Here is a 17,683-nt window from a genome sequence, read left to right on the forward strand (position 1 = left end):
TTATTTGTTATCTTCTAAAATATAAATTGTCTTCAGTACTAGTCTCTTATTGCTTGCTCAATCATGAAACCCATTATTCCATTGCATTATATAAGTACAATATAATCATTGCCCTATCTGTTAAAATAGCAGTGGCCCGCTTACTAGATATTATTTTCCCTTTATTTGGTACGTGAAAACTTAAGAGAGGAAGAAAAGGTTGTTTCATTAAGAGGTCAGAGTGAACTTACATTAATACTTATGGCTAGACTTGGAAGAAATTGTTCTTTAAATAGAATAATGATATTGTTTTTTTTATTATAAGCGAAAATGTATTAAAGAAGCACAAGAGGTGTTAACCCAATACAAGAGAAAGATCATAAATTGATCTTTTTAAATGAAATAGAAATACAAGCAATTGAGTCATTACACAAATTAGCAAAGAGTAAAGAAGTTGGAGCAACTTTTGATTGAAACCAAGACCAAGATTGGACTTGAAATAATGATATTGAATAATGATATTGTTGAATAGATGGGATAGAAGGGGGGAAGGAAAGAAGTTTATGTAAATTGTTTAAGATGTGTTCTATTGTTGTGTTCATCAATGGAATGACATTGATTTATATTATTTTAGAACTGTTTGCGAGTTGAGTTTTGAATAAAAAAGAAAGTAAAGATTTCAGAATCATTGCACAAATGTATTTCAGCTTTCAAGTTGTTATCTTTCTTTGTTACCTTCTAAAAACTAACTGGTAAATAGATCTTAAACTCTCAAAATTAGTTCTCTTTAAGTTGAGTTTAAAATTTTATAAAATAAATAAATACTTAATTCTTCTTTTTTGTCTTCTCAAGTTCTTGAAGGCCTCCAAGCTCATTCACAACTTTGATATTTAATATTATGAAATCGTGGGACCACAATTGCACGGTTGGTAAAACGATTCCTAATGTATAAGTTTTATGACTTGATTCCATGTGTTATGCACTTCCCAAACTAAGGAATCAAAATAATGTGATGATATTTGAAGCAAAATGTTGAGAGATTTTTAGGTGTTTCGGACCAAGATAAACTCCTGGTCTGTGTAGTTTAATGTATGATACAATGGCTATAGTAACGTTGGAAACGAGTCGAACCGAGTCGAATCACAGTCCAGCTCGGTTCAACTCAATAAGGATTGGTTCGGCTCAAAACTCGACTCGAGTTCGAAACGAGTTATTTTTTTAGCTCGAGTTCGGTTCGGTTAAAGTTCGCGAACTGTTCAGCTTAGTTCGAATTGGTTTGTTTAGACAACTTAAATACTTAATTAATTTTTTAAAATACTACAAAAAGTTTTATACATCTTATTTATATATATATATATAATAACAATAATTATAAAAAATAATGCATGACTAATAATAAATATAAAAAAATAATTTATATATATATATTGAGTCAGTTCATAAACCTAACGAGTCAAACTGTATCTAAATCGAGTTTAGCTCATTTATTTAACGAGCTCAATTTTCAGCTTACTCATTTGTTTCATGAACCAAGTTTATCGACCTAAATAACGAATCGAGTTTCGAACGAATACCGAGTTTGTTTGATTCATTGTCAGCTCTAGGTTATAATAGTGTTGGAAACGAGCCGAACCGAGTCAAAGCAGAGTCCAACTCGGTTCAGCTCGATAAGGATTGGTTCGGCTCGAAACTCGACTCGAGTTCGAGACGAATTATTTTTTTAGCTCAAGTTCGGCTCAGTTAAAGTTTGCAAACTGTTCGAGTTAGTTCGAATTGGTTCGTTTAGACAATTTAAATACTTAATTAATTTTTTAAAATACTACAAAATTTTTTATACATCTTATTTATATATATAATAACAATAATTATAAAAATAATGCATGACTAATAATAAATATAAAAAATAATTTATATAAATATATATCGAGTCAGTTCATTCATGAATCTAACGAGTCCAACTGTATCTAAATCGAGTTTAATTCATTTATTTAACGAGCTCAATTTCCAGCTTAAGATCGGCTCATTTGGTTCATGAACCAAGTTTATCAAACTAAATAACGAATCGAATTTTGAACAAATACCGAGTTTATTCGGTTCATTGTCTACCTAGGTTATAGTATTAAAAATATAGAATAACATATGATAATCAATATGAAGTGAAAATTTTCTAACTCCTATAACACATGAAGATTTCTAATATTTACAAGCAATACCAAGTTAAATATTTCAAAACTAGAATGGTTGACCGGTTTGTGTTTTAAGTACAGCGATGCATGCATGGTTGCAATCAAAGCCATCATTTCAATATCATATTAAGTAGCCATGCCAACCCTTCATATATGTCCCTTTCCCACGGCTACATAATTAGGTGGTTATATATAGCATAGTTAATAAAAGTTCATTCAGCATGTAACATAAATGGATTAAGGTATTTGGTCAAGTTTATACGTATTATACGGATTAACTATATGATCCAATGTACCTAGCTTTTAGGAACCCAAAAAAATAGTGTGTTGAGGTTCTCAGCAATTTCTTTATACGATTATAATAAGATAAACAAAAAGAAATATTCAATTCTTCTAGTCTTTAGTTAATAATGTTGGAAGAGGGGCATGGAAAAATGTTGGTACTTACCATTCATCAAATATATAAAAATCGACCATTGACATCAAAACCGACAACATCATGTGCAAATTTGATGATTTATTGAATGGAAAATCACCCTTGATAATCATATATTCATACTCTTTTGTCTCATGCAAAATTGTGATGGGGAATTTGAGGCCATCCATTTAGAATAAGAAGCAAGAAGATGCACCTAACCTTTTTTTCTTCCCATTTCTTTTTATTTGTCCCTTTCAGTTATATTGTGCTTGTTGTTTTCTCAAATTTTTAGGTGCTTCGTGGAACTATCAAATAACCTTTTTCTATTTAAATTTTGAAAAATATAATGAGACACGCAATACCTTCTATAATACTGTGACAAGTGGACAAGTTTTACAAAGAAAAAAGCAATAGTCTTTTTTTTTTTTTTTGTAACAGTGGGGATGTGAGTGCTACGACCCATGAAGATCACATATCCTAAAAATGTTATGTCTTTATATCCTTAATTAATCAAATTATAACAAATAATAATAAAAATATTAGTTTATGTTTTTATAACTTTTCTTTTAATTAAGTGTTATCTTTTAATTGGAAATTGATACATCAAATGTGATTGATGATCTCCAAGAGACAACATACATTGTCACGGACATATTGAAGCAATATATGCAGAAAAATTTGAAACTTTGAATTGAGAGGATAACATATGAAACCCCACCCAACTTGAACCTTACCATGCACGAATGATCTTCATTAATTTGCAATTTCTTATATTATTGTTTGGATTGATAATATACATGTTTTTTCTGTTTGTTTTGTTTATACTATGTGTGAGTTAATTGGTGAAAAAGTCTCTCATTAATTAATTATTGATGAAACTTATTTTTATACATTTTTAGAGTTTTTTCCATGCTCGTTTTCCTCTTTTTTCTTTTTCACTAATAGATTGGGTGAGATACTTATCATATTATCTTTCTTTTTGTTGATGTAGAGAAGTATTGATTGTTCTCTTAATTATTTTATCCATAAATTAATAAATTTTTTATTATTAATCAAAAAATTTATTGATAGTTTGAAATGAATACTAGATAAATCTATAAATCTAATATCTTAAGTTTTAAGTGAAGGCTATGATATCAGTTAGTCTTACGCCTATTTTACAGATTTGAAGGACTTTTGGCAACCCTAGTCTTAAGTACATTATTTATTTTTCTCTAATTGATTTATAATATATCTCACTAATTTTTTTTTCTTTTCTTATTAACTTACAACCTTTTTAGGAGTTGTAAGGTGCTCTAATGATTAAGGTGGAAAAGTTTAAGGATCGAAGTGCAAAAGGTTGAGTTTGAATCTCATCCAAAACAAATTTAAAATTCTTTTATAAAAATGAGTTACAAAGTAGTTTGATGGTTAAGGAGAATGAGTGAATGAAATAATGTTGATGATTCGAACCCTCCCCATCAAATACCAACTTACTAACATTTGTCAATAAAAAAGGTTTGAACTTTTCTTTATTTATCAACTAAGGAGACTTCATCCCAGTAAAAAAAATATTTTTCAATTTCCTTTTTCAAATAAACATAGAACGAGACATTGGTTAAAGTAGGGGAAGTACAACAAGAATAAAGATGCATGTCATGCCCAATTTTGATTCAGGAAAATGACAGGTCTGGTTTAATTTCAGATTCAAGAAGCAATTCAGGTACCAAAAGATCCAAAACTTTTAATCAAAGCTATATCAATGCTAGTACGAAAAATCTATATCAAAGCACTTAGGTTAAATAAGAAACGGTAATTAATAACATGATCGATTATTCTGGTATTCCTTGAGAGTAAGTATAACTAACTACACATTCTGCATTGGATATTTGAATATGCAGATTGCTTGTGATAGTTGAACTTCAGCCATAAATTCATTGTGGTTAGTGGTTGCCTTTGTCCCACTTTGAGATCTAATTATTGATTATATTGCATGTGTTAGTGGATGAATTTGCCTTTTAAACTCCGAAAAAAATGGCTTTTGTCCTTTGGCTTCGACCCAAATAATAGGGACAGGACTGTATTCCTGTCTTGATGTTATTGACAAAACGGAACTTGTTTATAAACTAACCAAACAAATAATATTATCATTGAATAACTAAAATACATTTACATTTTGGGTTTAATTTCACTCTTCTTTTTTTTTATAAGCGAAAATGTATTAAAGAAGCACAAGGGGTGCTAACCCAATACAAGAGAAAGATCATAAATTGACTTTAGAGGCTAAGTGCATTAATGCATTATCATTATTCTTTGAATCTTTCTCATAGTTCCACTAACAATGTTTTTGAGTCATTCTATGTCTTATGAATGGCTTCATGTGACAACTTTCAAGGTGAAATTTTGCCACATAAGGCAAATTTATTAATGATTATAATTGGTAACTTTCTTTTTATATATTAGCACATAAATGGAAAACAATGACCATATCAGAATCAATATACTGTAAATTTAGGTCATGCTCAAATCAAATAGAAAATAAACAAAAAAAAAAATGTTATAAAATATATATGAGAAAACTAGATTATGACTTGAGAGTAGGGATCCTGATTCATGACGAATAGAGATCATCTCAATAATGGAGAGATAAATAGTTGAAAAAACAAAAAACAAAATAATATGATGTGACATTTATACTCCTTTATATACAACAAAATCACTATTTAAAGGAAAAAATGAATTCTCTCTAGTAATGAATCCTCATTATGGCAATAGTGAAAAATCTAAAAAAACTTCTGTTCTTTTTCTGATGAGTTCATTTCTCCCTATTTTTCCTAATAATGAAGCCCCTGAATGTGGTGAATTTCTTCACCAGGCCCTGCATGCGTGGTATTAGATCACTCACGTGTGTGAGGACTAAAGATACGGCTAAACCCAAGATTCTCTACTACAAACTACAAAGGCTATGCTAATTTAACAAGTATATATAGGAACAAAGATGGTTTTAAGGGCTAAATAGTTTGTAGCCTGATCCTGTGACCTGCAGAATCTTTGTCAGGGCATATAAAGACACTAACATGTGTATAGAGAGGATTAATTATTTCTCATTTATCACTTTTTCACATCAATTAAGATAAGTGTTTAATTCGATATATAATCAGTGTAAACAAATTACACAGTCAACCAAATCACCTTATAATGATTTTTACTGTACTATCATATAAGTTGAAGGTTTTAGATGGTTTATTAATTGACTACACTATCATTCAAATTAATAATATGGACAAAAATTAACGCTAATATGCTGAACTTGATTAAAATGGTACATACTACTATACAGGTCTATCACTTAATAAAATATAGAAATAATAGATGTATATAATCTTATTATAGAAATACAAAGGCTATTTACCGGTTCAAATCATGTCTTTTAAATTGCAGGGTAATATCATGTATAACTACTCTCCTCATATCTCACTACATCATTCGTATTAAAATTGTACCGATTATTAAACTAGTCATAGTACTGATATAGTAATATAGTGATTCAACCGGTAGTTTAGAATTAAATTGTATGTCGTCAAACCGGACATATCAGTTTATATTTATATATATAAATCTATAACAAAAAAATTAAATAAGTAGATACTCAAATTTATAATTCATATTCATAATCTACTCAAAATTCACATAAGCAAACAACTTTAAGTCTTTAACAAATTCAAAGTCTAAATTGCAAAACATATATCAATCCAAAAGTATCACTCAACAAACGCAAAATATAAATAAACGACACAAGTTCATAACTCACCCTACAAAACAAGTAAATTTGGAATTTTAACATTTAACATCAAGGAGTCAAACTTGTCCCATATTGATGTTCCATTTTTTAACCAAATCCTACTTTCAGACGGTTGACTCCAAGATTACACAAATGTCACTGAGATTACGTATCAATGTTAAGAACCAAAAATGTAATCTACGTATGTTATGGAAGCATGTGCCTTGAAGTGTTGAAGAATGGTTGGAAAGAGGGTCACCATGTAATGTGTTTTTAAGTTTATTTTTAAAAAAATATGTGTCTAAACCGGCCGGTTTAGTCAATTTCCGACCGGTTCACCGGTTTTGACCAGTTTTAACCGGTTTTGATACTTGGTTGGTTCGACATCCATACCGTACCAGTTATGGATCCGATTCGTCGGTTTTCCGATCGAACTGACCAGAATGGTATAGTTTTTACATCACTGCACTACATACTAGTTTTGTCACCCTTTGGCATTCTAATTAAATCCTAAAGCTTATTGTTAATTTTTGTTCAATTAATTTTTTTAATAGTAAAACTTTATATTCATCTTTCCATATTAAAATAATATAAAGAAATGAATGAAAGGTGCAATGATGATCTTTCCAAATTATCAGCCAACTTAAAATGTTGCCCATTGAAGGCTTAGCTGTATGTAATGGAAATTGGTAGCTCCTTTATAGCATTTGGTTACTCTAGTCTTCAATCTTGAAACCTATGGATAAGGACATTAAGATCATATTCTTTAAGGGTTATAGGTTGTGACAAATGGAGTTGTTGCCACTAATGACCCAAGACCTACATTATAATGGTGGTGGGTCCCACCGTGCGGCGTTCTGCCCCTTTCAATTATCTTTCAAAATGCTAGTGTACAATGAAGGAAAGAGTTATTTTGAATTTGAAGAGGGTCCTATAATAAGGGACAAAAAATAAGTAAAATATATTTAGATGGGGTCCCCTAAACATTGATAGTGTTCTTGACTAGTAGAGCTATTAGGCAAGGCTATGTATGCTTTGGCTGAAAGGCTATGCCACCCATTTAAATTTGTAGGGTGGCACACTCTTTTCTGATAATATAAACACTATGGTCACTGAAAATTTTGTGGCCCTCTTTTCACCATGTCATTATCTATGTTTTAATTAATACATATTTCTGATATTTTGTTAAAATTTTATAGGTGTGTAAAAATTTAAAGAAAATTGTTATAGTTAGTCTTTTAAATAGGAAAATATCTTCATATTAGTTTTGTGAGAACCGTGTCATTAAATAGATCTCTATAAATTTTAAAATTTTACATTAGTTCTTCTATAATTTAATGGATGGCATTTTAATTTTTAGTGACTTAGTTTTATATTGCATGGCAGTATCTCAAACTTTGTTGTGCCTTATTTGGTGAGAAGTCTTTTAAAAAATGATGACATTTTTTGGAGGATGGAATCATGGTATATTAAAAATATATTTTTTACAAATATGATGTGGTATAAGTAGGTGATTGAGAATAGTCTTAATCTTTCCACGATTCTTTTTTCTTCCATTTGGTTAGTGCACTTTCTCGATGCTATTCCATGTATGATGTATATCAAGATTATTTTGTGAACATCTAGAACATAACTCATTGATTGGAGGTATGAAATGACTTAATTATAGAAGATCAATGATTGGGGTCAATGTGGCATTGTGGCTCCCCGGTTCATTAAAATTTGATGAGATGATTGCATTTACTAATATCTAGAATGGATGAATAGTAAATATTTGATAATGATATATTCTTGTACTAAATTTTCATATATAATAAGAAAATGAGATATATCATTTGTAAATCAATTATTAATAAATAAATTATTACTTGTAACATATGTTACTTTTCACATGATAAAAGAGTATGGGTAAGAGAATATATCATTATTTTGGGTAATACCCTTAGAGTGCTGGTTAACACCAGAAGCTAAAAAATTGGTTACTTTATGCAATTTAGCATCCCTATGAAATTTTTAATAAGGTAACCTTGTTTTCTTTCGGGCACTAGTAAATCACTATCTTTACTTTTATACAATGAGGTTAGTATTCTAATAATGATGAGTACTGTTTGGTTAAAATATGTGAAAAGTACACGTCGAAACTGCAAAATGATATCTTTACATCTAACCAAACACTGGCTCATTTTATGTTAGTTCTATATCATCTTTTACACTACTAATACCTTTTTAATCATATTCACGAGCCATAACTTTTATGATCATGTTGGTTAGAAATTGATTGTGACAAATAACAAATATTATGCATGATGTTAGTGATTTCTAGCCATTGGTATGATTATAGATATTATATATCAAGTTATGAATTGATTGTATTTAATGTGGAGTGTTATATGCGTGCAAGTGTTAGTGATTTATTAAAGGACTCTGTTCTAGATTCATCTTATTTTGTCATGATAATTCAAGTCTGATTAGACTCTATACCCTTAAATTGGCTATGAGTTATGTTAGTTCATGTCCTTAAACTTGATGGCTATTGACTTTAATTATTTGGGTACAGTTTTGGAGACCTAAACATGAAATAATTTGCAAGATGGATAAGGATTAGGGACACATCAGTAAGTAAGAGAAAAAGATATATGCATCAATAGTATAAGAGATTTTTATATAGTTAGTACATCATCTATCATTCATTTTTAATTATTATTGACTTTTACATTAAAGTGATACAAATGAATAATAGATGATGCATTGTTGTGTATAAATCTTTACACAGTAAGTGTTTATCTTGATAAGCAAACCCTTGGAGTTAGGATAACTTACATAAAAATGAATGTAATTATGCATAAACTCATGAAATGGATGAATTAAGGTGTGTAATGAGAATAGCTTTGATGGAATGTTAAATTTGTTTGTGTTGTAAACAAGACATTATAGATTTAGATTTTAAAAAGTGATTTTTCCACTTACCTGCTACATTGTACTTTAATTCAATAAATTGTCATATGGTCAACCTTTTATCTTTTGAACTGTAGTACAAGTAACCATTGTTATATTCCAATATGTAATTTATCATATACTCTAATATATCCCGCCCAAAGCCCTAAATAATGCCCAATTTTTAATATATCTTTCTATAGTTAATATTTTCTCAAAAGGATTACTCTATTCTTGATTACATAATTTACCAAACCATACACGTATAGATACATACTCTTAATTTATCTTGCTTTTGAATATGCATATGGCAGGGCTATAAATTACTAGGCCTATTTGGAACCATGTTTAGATGATTAGATCGAATAGAACATTCCAATGCATAGTTAAATTCAGTGAATGCAGTTGAATTTATTAATTATTATTACGTTATTGCCTAACATAAAATAGCACCCCGTGAGGGTTGCATTAACGAGTCTTTCGAGAATATATATTCTTCTCCTTTTTCACCAATGATTGGAAATATTTTATTTAAACTCTATGAACAGCTAGCAATCTTTACCATCAAAATAATTAGACATGCCATCTTTTTTATTACGTGTAAGTTTGACTCCATTTCCTTACCATTTGGCTATGGATCCAACTATACTTACTATAAGCAATAATTCGTTAATTTAAAGTGCTTATCAAAAGTTTAAAATTTATACATTGTCAATGTAAAGTTTTTTATATTTTTAGCAAATTATTCATCATTTATTTGTATTAATTTTGTTTGAGAATCAACAATAATTAACTAATAAATGGTGAATGATTTGCTGATAATGTAAAAGACACTTTTATTATTATTGATGGATACATATTAAATCCGATTATCAAACAGTAGTGTACATAATTAGCTTCATTCAAAGCCTTGACTTTTATGAATTTTTACATATTCTTTTTTGTCCAAATAAATTATTGGTAAAATAATGACTCATTGATATATTGATACATTTGTGAGTGCCACTGCCCAATATTCGGGAGAATCTCTATTCAACTTTTTTCTTCATCTTGTCAGTAGATTTTGTCGGCACATATTTTTCATTCGTCTTAAATATTAATTCTTTAAAATAATTCGTTTTTAGAGTAAGAATGGTTTTGTGTAAAATAGAAAGTAAGGTGCGTCTACTTTTAATTAGTTAAAATACGACAAAATTTGATGACTAATACACTCGAGTTTAGATGAATTCTATGCATAATAATTAGTGTAGTTAATAGAGTTGAGTTCAAAAAAATAGGGAGAGGAATCGTCTAGATATATTTAGAAGATAAGAATATAAAAACTCAGATAACTTTAAAGGATAAAAATGTGTTTTATTGCCTTTACTTCTTGTCAAATCTAAAATATTAATATTGCATCGTCTATAATGTATAATCTAGTTTAACTCGATGATGTATCTGAATTTTATTTTATTTAATTAGTTCTAATCATGAAAGTAATTATAATTTTGGGTCATCCTGCTACTAACATTGGTCAATAAATTCGAAAAAGCATTTTCTTTTGTAAAAAAGCAGTTTTCTTAGATCTATGACCTTTAATTTTTTTTAATATCACTCATGCAAATTTTATATTGTTAACCGGTGAGGGCACTGGTAGCTAGCTCCCTTATGATTTAGCTTCTTTGTAGAGAAAAGACGAGTGATAATCTTATTCAGTAGATACATATAAAAGTAAAAATAACATCGATATTTTTATTATTTTACGTAGAGTAAATTATATTGAATTGTAGTGAAATTACACAAATCATTTATATCTTTTTTAAACTTGCATAAATCACCCATAATTATATGTATACATTACATTGACTAACCCTAATAAGTGTAATTTCTTAAACAAAAAGTTATGACGAATGTAATTAAATAAAATAAAATGTGGTATATCGTGAGTCCAAATAGCACAAAAGTTAATGTATATTTATTATATTGTAACTAATCAAAATATGGAATAGATATTAACTTTTATACTATTTAGACTTATCTTTACAATATAAATATTTTGTTTAATTTAATTATATATGTCATCATTTTTGTTTAAAAAATTACAATTATCTCTCGAACAACATTAGTAGTCAATGTAATAAATGTATATAATTAGGGTGATTTGTATAGATTTAAAAAATGAATAGATAATTTATGTAATAATTTTACTAAAACTTAGACATATGAGTATAATTTAGTTTTTATTTAGAATGAGATACAAATCTTTAAAAGCAAAAATAAGAACTACTCTCCCAAGCTAGTATGGGAAAGGATCTTTGTTGGAGAAGAAAGGGTGGTAATAACAAGTGAGGGTGGGAATAACAAGTGAGGGTGGGAATAACAAGTGAGGGTGGGTCAGTAGGTGGCTGGTTCCCTGGTGTAAAACAATAGACCCCATGCCACAATATCCCTCCCACCCACTACTCATTCAAGTTGCATCAAACTACTCCTAGCCTCCAACATGTATATAGTGAAATAAGCTTTTCATGGAGACATTTGCTTCTCTAGTATTCAATTAATATCTCATTATTCTTATGGTATTCTCATCATTATCATAATTTCTATATTTTAAATATATTTTTCCACTTTGAGGTGAAAAATACTTGAAAAAAGTTTTCCAATATGTATGGGAGGTGATAACATCATTATCTTTTTTTAAAACTTTAAAAAAATCATTTATGTATAAGGTGACTAATTGCGCATAAAAACTAACAAGTTCAAACATAATTAACAGACAATTGAATCTTTTCAGGATGATTTTGGAATTTGATTTTTATTGCATGTTTTTTGGCACAACAAAATGTATTCACTCCATCTCTAATTAAAGAACTAATCTCTTTCAAAAGTTCGTAGTTGCGCTCTTAATATGTATGTGGGAGTTTGGTGAATATTTTCTTTGAATAAGTTACTTGTATGACTATACACCCAGAATCTAGAGAAAATTGGCAGAGATATGATACTTTTTACATAACATGCAGTGCATTTATCCTTATATTTATAACTTAGTGGTGCCAAAAGTTGGTGTTATCACCTCCGCAAATTGTGGTCATAGCCGCGCAATACTAAGCTACTTTATTTCAGATATCTTAAATTACCTTAAAACATTTAGTAGAATTATTAAAAGTATTAAACCATGCTAACAAGTAACAATTAAATTAGTGAACATTTAACTAAACGAATGTTCTCCAGTTGAATTCAAACTTTTTTTAAGTTGTGCTTGACTTTTCAAAACAAATTTCCAAGCAAATTACAAATAAAGGAAACAAATATCTTGGTGGGTCTATCTTTATCATCTTGCTATTATTTTAGTTATAGAATGAAAAACGAGGGTCCAAAATTGATGTAGTCATGATATCTCAGACGGTGGGACGATCATAAAAGAACATTGGTCACAGAGTACTGTGAAAATAGATAAAAGTATGAAACAAGTAACAACCCATATATGAATTATATTCTTTTCGTATATTATTTAAGCAAAAAAACAATGAATAAAGATTAAATTTGATATTGAAATTTTTTTGTTAACTTAATTTTGTCTTAAAACCAGAAAAAGGTATCAATAGGACATTGATTTAGTGATATAAAATTTTGCTAGTAGGAAGACAATGAAAATCAAACTCATGGGTGCCCGCCAGAACCCAAACCAAAATTAATGGGGAAAACCCAATATAACTCGGTTCGAGTTCGGGTTTTACCTAGGTTCAATTTTCAGTTTTGGTACAATTGATATCCTACCCTGAATCCGACTACTATGAGTAAAATCAATAAATTAAACATAAATACATATATAAAATATATAGAGAGAAATTTGACACATATATAGAGCATATATATATAAATACATGTTTTAGGAGAGTTCTCATCGGGTTCAGGTTAATCAAAACCCGACGAGTTCGAGGATGATAGCCTCGTTTTTAACTCCGCTTAATTTGGATTTAGGTTTTGGATTTCAGGGTCGGTGTTGGGTAAGCACAAATCCTACCCCGACTAACCTCGTTGTCATCATTCTTGCATACTAGATCCTTAAAATATCAAAAGGTCAAAATTTCTATTCCTGTGAATAATACTTGTTGTGAGAGACAATCATACATCTCGAACTAAATTAAGTTCTTACCCATAGGGTTAAAACTACGATTGGTAATAATACAAAAAAAAATCAGAAATAGAGGCATGAGAGTGAATGCAAATACTTGTCCAAAATCTCATACACTATACCTCTCTTTTTCAATAAAGTTATTAAATAGTTTTTGAAAATTTCTCCTTAATGACAATTTAGTCTGATAATAGAAAACCACTGAATAGTGATATTTCCAACTTCACAATCTGGCTTCACAGAATTCTTTGAGATGCAATTTAACACCTTAATGAAATGGATTAAATTAGATAAAATAAAAAATTTCAGAGATTAGTTTCTCTCATGAAAAAAAACTTTATGATTGATTCAATATATTTTATTGAGACACCAAATTATCTAAAGAAAGAAAATTTCATATATTTTAGGATATTACTGTCTCAAGATTAAATTTGATCTAATAAAATAATTTCTTGGACTAAATTTGACCTTTACAAAAAAAAACTAAAAATAGAACATTTAGATTATATTCTACAAAATCAAAAGAGATTATGACAATTTGATTATCTACTATTCTATATGAAAAAGTTCAGATAATAATAAGCTATTATCTGTAAGTGTAGGCTTGTACCTAAATAATCAGATTATAAATAAATTATCTAATAATCCTAATGTTGAAAAGTGAAATTACATTGTTATGCACATTTTTATTCGAGAATATGTTATATTTTTGCCAAGCACCTTGAGTAAAAAAGGATTACATAAATAAAATAAAGTTGTAACATGTATATATATGCAGTAGAGCCTCAAAGCTCTTCATTTAAATCCCCTCTTGACTCTTGTGGTCCTATAATGGAATTTTTGTAGGTTCTGCAGAAAACCACAGCACCTGATACAGTGAAACATGATATCTCCCTTTCTTTAAACCCTTCTTCCTTTATAAGATCTCTGCTATACATTGTACTCACTATTCACTTCCTTTCACAAGTTTCATCTCAGGTATCTATAATAACCAAAGCTACTTATTTGATAGCCATACCTCACTTTCTACAGCTCCTTTCTCTTCTTATTTCTGAGTCCTTATTCTTCTCATTTGTCAAACAGTTTTTAGCACACAAAAAAGACTCTTTCTTTGAAGAATTATTAGCTTTGTTAGTAGTATTTAAATGTCAGTGATGGATCTTTTTCAAAACCCATCTTCCCTTAAATCAAATAATTTCCAAACATCTATATGGGCAGCAAAACTTGTTCTCATGTTCATAGGGGTTATATCTATTCTTGTTTTGTTGAAAGTGGCTATAATCCCTTACACATTTCACCTTGTTCTTTCAACTCTTCCTCAACTTTGGGCCTCAGCTAGAAGCTGGTTATCATTACCCTTCATTTATATCATTGTTAACTTCATCATCATAATCATTGCAGCTTCCTCCAACTTCCAACATAAAAACACACCCTTCTTTGATCCTCCTAAGCATACTTATACATCAACCACTACTTCAGAAATTTCCACTCACCATACTGAGCCAGAAGTCCAAAACAATGAGCCTAAGGAAGAATCAAAAGAGATTGAACATGAAGAGCAGGAAAAAGAAGTTGAAGACTTTGGTTTGCCTTTCAACAAATTCATCATTGACTCATCACTTATAAAAAAGCAAAGCAATGAGCCCATGGAAGAGGAAGCAAAAGAGATTGAACAAGAAGTGAAAGACCTTGGTTTGTCCTTCAACAAATTCATCACTCACTCATCGCTCCTTGAAAAACACACCAATGATTATTTCTCAGTTGATTCTGATGATAATAAAGGTGATGATGATGACTCAATGGAAGCAACATGGAGGGCTATAATGGAAGGACAAGGGAAAATCATGAAGCCACAGCTGAAGAAAAGTGACACATGGAGTGCAAGGATTACAAAGGCAGAACCATTCAGTGAAAATGGTGATGTTGATGATCATGTAGCTTGGGCTAAAAAGGAACTCACAAAGTCTGAAACTTTCAATGATAGAGTATCTTTAAGGAGGGAAAAATCAATGAGTCCTGATGAATTGAACCGCAGGGCAGAAAATTTCATTAAGAAGTTCAATAATCAGATGAAGTTGCAGAGGCTTGAATCTCACCAGCGTTTCTTGGATATGGTTAATCATCGAGTTTGATGTGGCTTCATCTTCCTTTTTCATCAGTCACACTGAAAATTTAGCATAATGAGAAATCTCTGCAACTATATTAACCATTTGAAGGTATATTTATGATATGTTCTTAAATTTTTTATTTTACTTCTAGTTCTTGTTACATTCAACACATTGCAATTTCAGGTATTCTGCAGAATTTTACTTTTAGCTATGTATATATTATCATATATAACCTATGTACAGTTAGATATAAAAAAATCATGAACCTTAACCTATCAGTAAATTTTCTTGAATAATTGTAATATATATATATTAGATGAGAGAAGTGTTCACTTTTCCTAATAGTGAATTAGTAATGATAGTTAGGTACAGCACAAAGGTGAGGAATCTATAATGTCCAAATTAAACATAATCAAATGTTTGTTGTGAACTTTAATCCTTTACTTTTTAAGAATAGTGACCTCAGAAAGGATTCCATAGAGTTTATTGTATACACAAAATATGGATTAGTATAACTCCAAAAGTGACAGTTTGATTCCATATATAGTACATATTCCATGCCATCTTCTATTTTTGAAGCCTTGGGCTTTAAACACCTGGCAAAAAATAAATAGTAGTTTGCATAATTATTAAATGAATCTAACTTTGATTAGGCTGTACCACCTATCTAAAACATGGTTGAAGGGTTGAAGAATAGTATATAATGTACTTTGGTACATCTAATCCAGCATTCACATTTGATTTGTCTGCTTCTCCAATCTCTATGTTGACTTTTTCTATTTAATCTTACTTGACAGGAGTTGCTGTGTACATATTTTTCTGCTGAGACTGTGTGAAGAAGCCAAGACAAGTATAAGACATTATGGACTTTTTCTCTTGTCAACTTTCTTGTGACATAGTAGACATAAGTTAGTTTCACCCTAATCTGTTGTGCTCTTTCTTTGTCTAGATTATTATTCATCTACCAAGTTCTACTACCTATTCAGAAGTTTGGTGTTTTTTTATGTTATCTAATGTTTGTATTGATTATGTAGTTAGAATCTTAGGCTGGCAGCACTGGAAGAGGATTATTTGAATGTACAATATCTACAATTTTATGTGAAGCTAGTTTGCCAGCTAATTCAGCTTTAAAAGGTTTTAAATAGTTGTTTTTCTCTACCAATAACAAGTAACAATCATACACATGCAAGTTGCTAATGTTTGTTGGTAGACCTATAGTTATAGTCTTCTGATAAGATCATATTTAAAAGGTTTTCATATATGATAGAACGAAAATAAAATAAAATAAACGAAATATGATGGAAAGAAGAGAGAGTAAGAGTAATGACTCAACTTATTTGGTACTATTCAAGTGAAAACTTAAGATGAAATAAATCAAACAGCTTTATAATTACCCACCTTACTTTATTTGAATGATCTAAATCAAATAACTTCTCTTACAACAAATCAAATTATACCTATCTCTTTTACTTTTCATTTTTTATCATGTGTATTTCCAAAAGCTCTTTTTAAAGTGAATGAACAAGGCTGAATTAATATAACTTCATGAGTGAGTTGTCCCTTCAACTATGCTGTCTGTGCTTGTTTTGTGTGGGACCTTCAATTTAGATGTGCAACTTGGCTAAACCATATTGGTTTTGCAATCAATATCCCCATAAGCAAGTTTAATTTAGTGATTAAATTATAGTAAAGATTAAGTTCAAAATATCTTTTTTAGCACACGCTCATGGATCTTTATCTATCTGAATGGCATATATATTCTTAGATGTAATCATGTAGGAATTGCTGTATATTCAAGCCTTCACTTTAATTATGAACCACCAGGGTCAGAAAGCAAGTTGATACATTACATGATGCCAGTGAAAATTGAAACAAAAGAGCCCCCCATGTTTCTAATGGTTTCAAAAAAAAAATTGAGGGCTTTACTAGTGCAAAACCTCATAAAGAAGTAGGACCTTTGTACAGCTTCAAATATAATGGAGCCAGCTAGTGAAATTTATTTATTTATAAGAAACCACACACACTGGCCCTGCACCTCCTGTGCAAAATGACTTCAACCTCAATTAGGAAAGTTCAGCTTTACTTCTTTTCACTTTTTTTTTTCTTTCTACTGTTGTCTGTGGATTCTGCTCCCTTAGCTGTGTACAATTTTTTTGGACTACTAAAAACATCACTTTTTTTAATATA

At 29.7% G+C, this 17,683-nt stretch overlaps 1 protein-coding gene across 1 annotated transcript; it reads left to right on the top strand.

Moving 5' to 3' along the window:
- Positions 14,161-16,631, top strand: LOC109357679. The gene is made up of 2 exons (XM_019601684.1): positions 14,161-15,604; positions 16,294-16,631. The coding sequence occupies exon 1, from the start codon at positions 14,534-14,536 to the stop codon at positions 15,518-15,520; it is 987 nt and encodes a 328-aa protein (XP_019457229.1). The 5' UTR covers positions 14,161-14,533; the 3' UTR covers positions 15,521-15,604; positions 16,294-16,631.

The sequence above is a fragment of the Lupinus angustifolius genome, chromosome LG10 (genome assembly GCF_001865875.1).
Source record: "Lupinus angustifolius cultivar Tanjil chromosome LG10, LupAngTanjil_v1.0, whole genome shotgun sequence".
Taxonomy (NCBI): domain Eukaryota; kingdom Viridiplantae; phylum Streptophyta; class Magnoliopsida; order Fabales; family Fabaceae; genus Lupinus; species Lupinus angustifolius.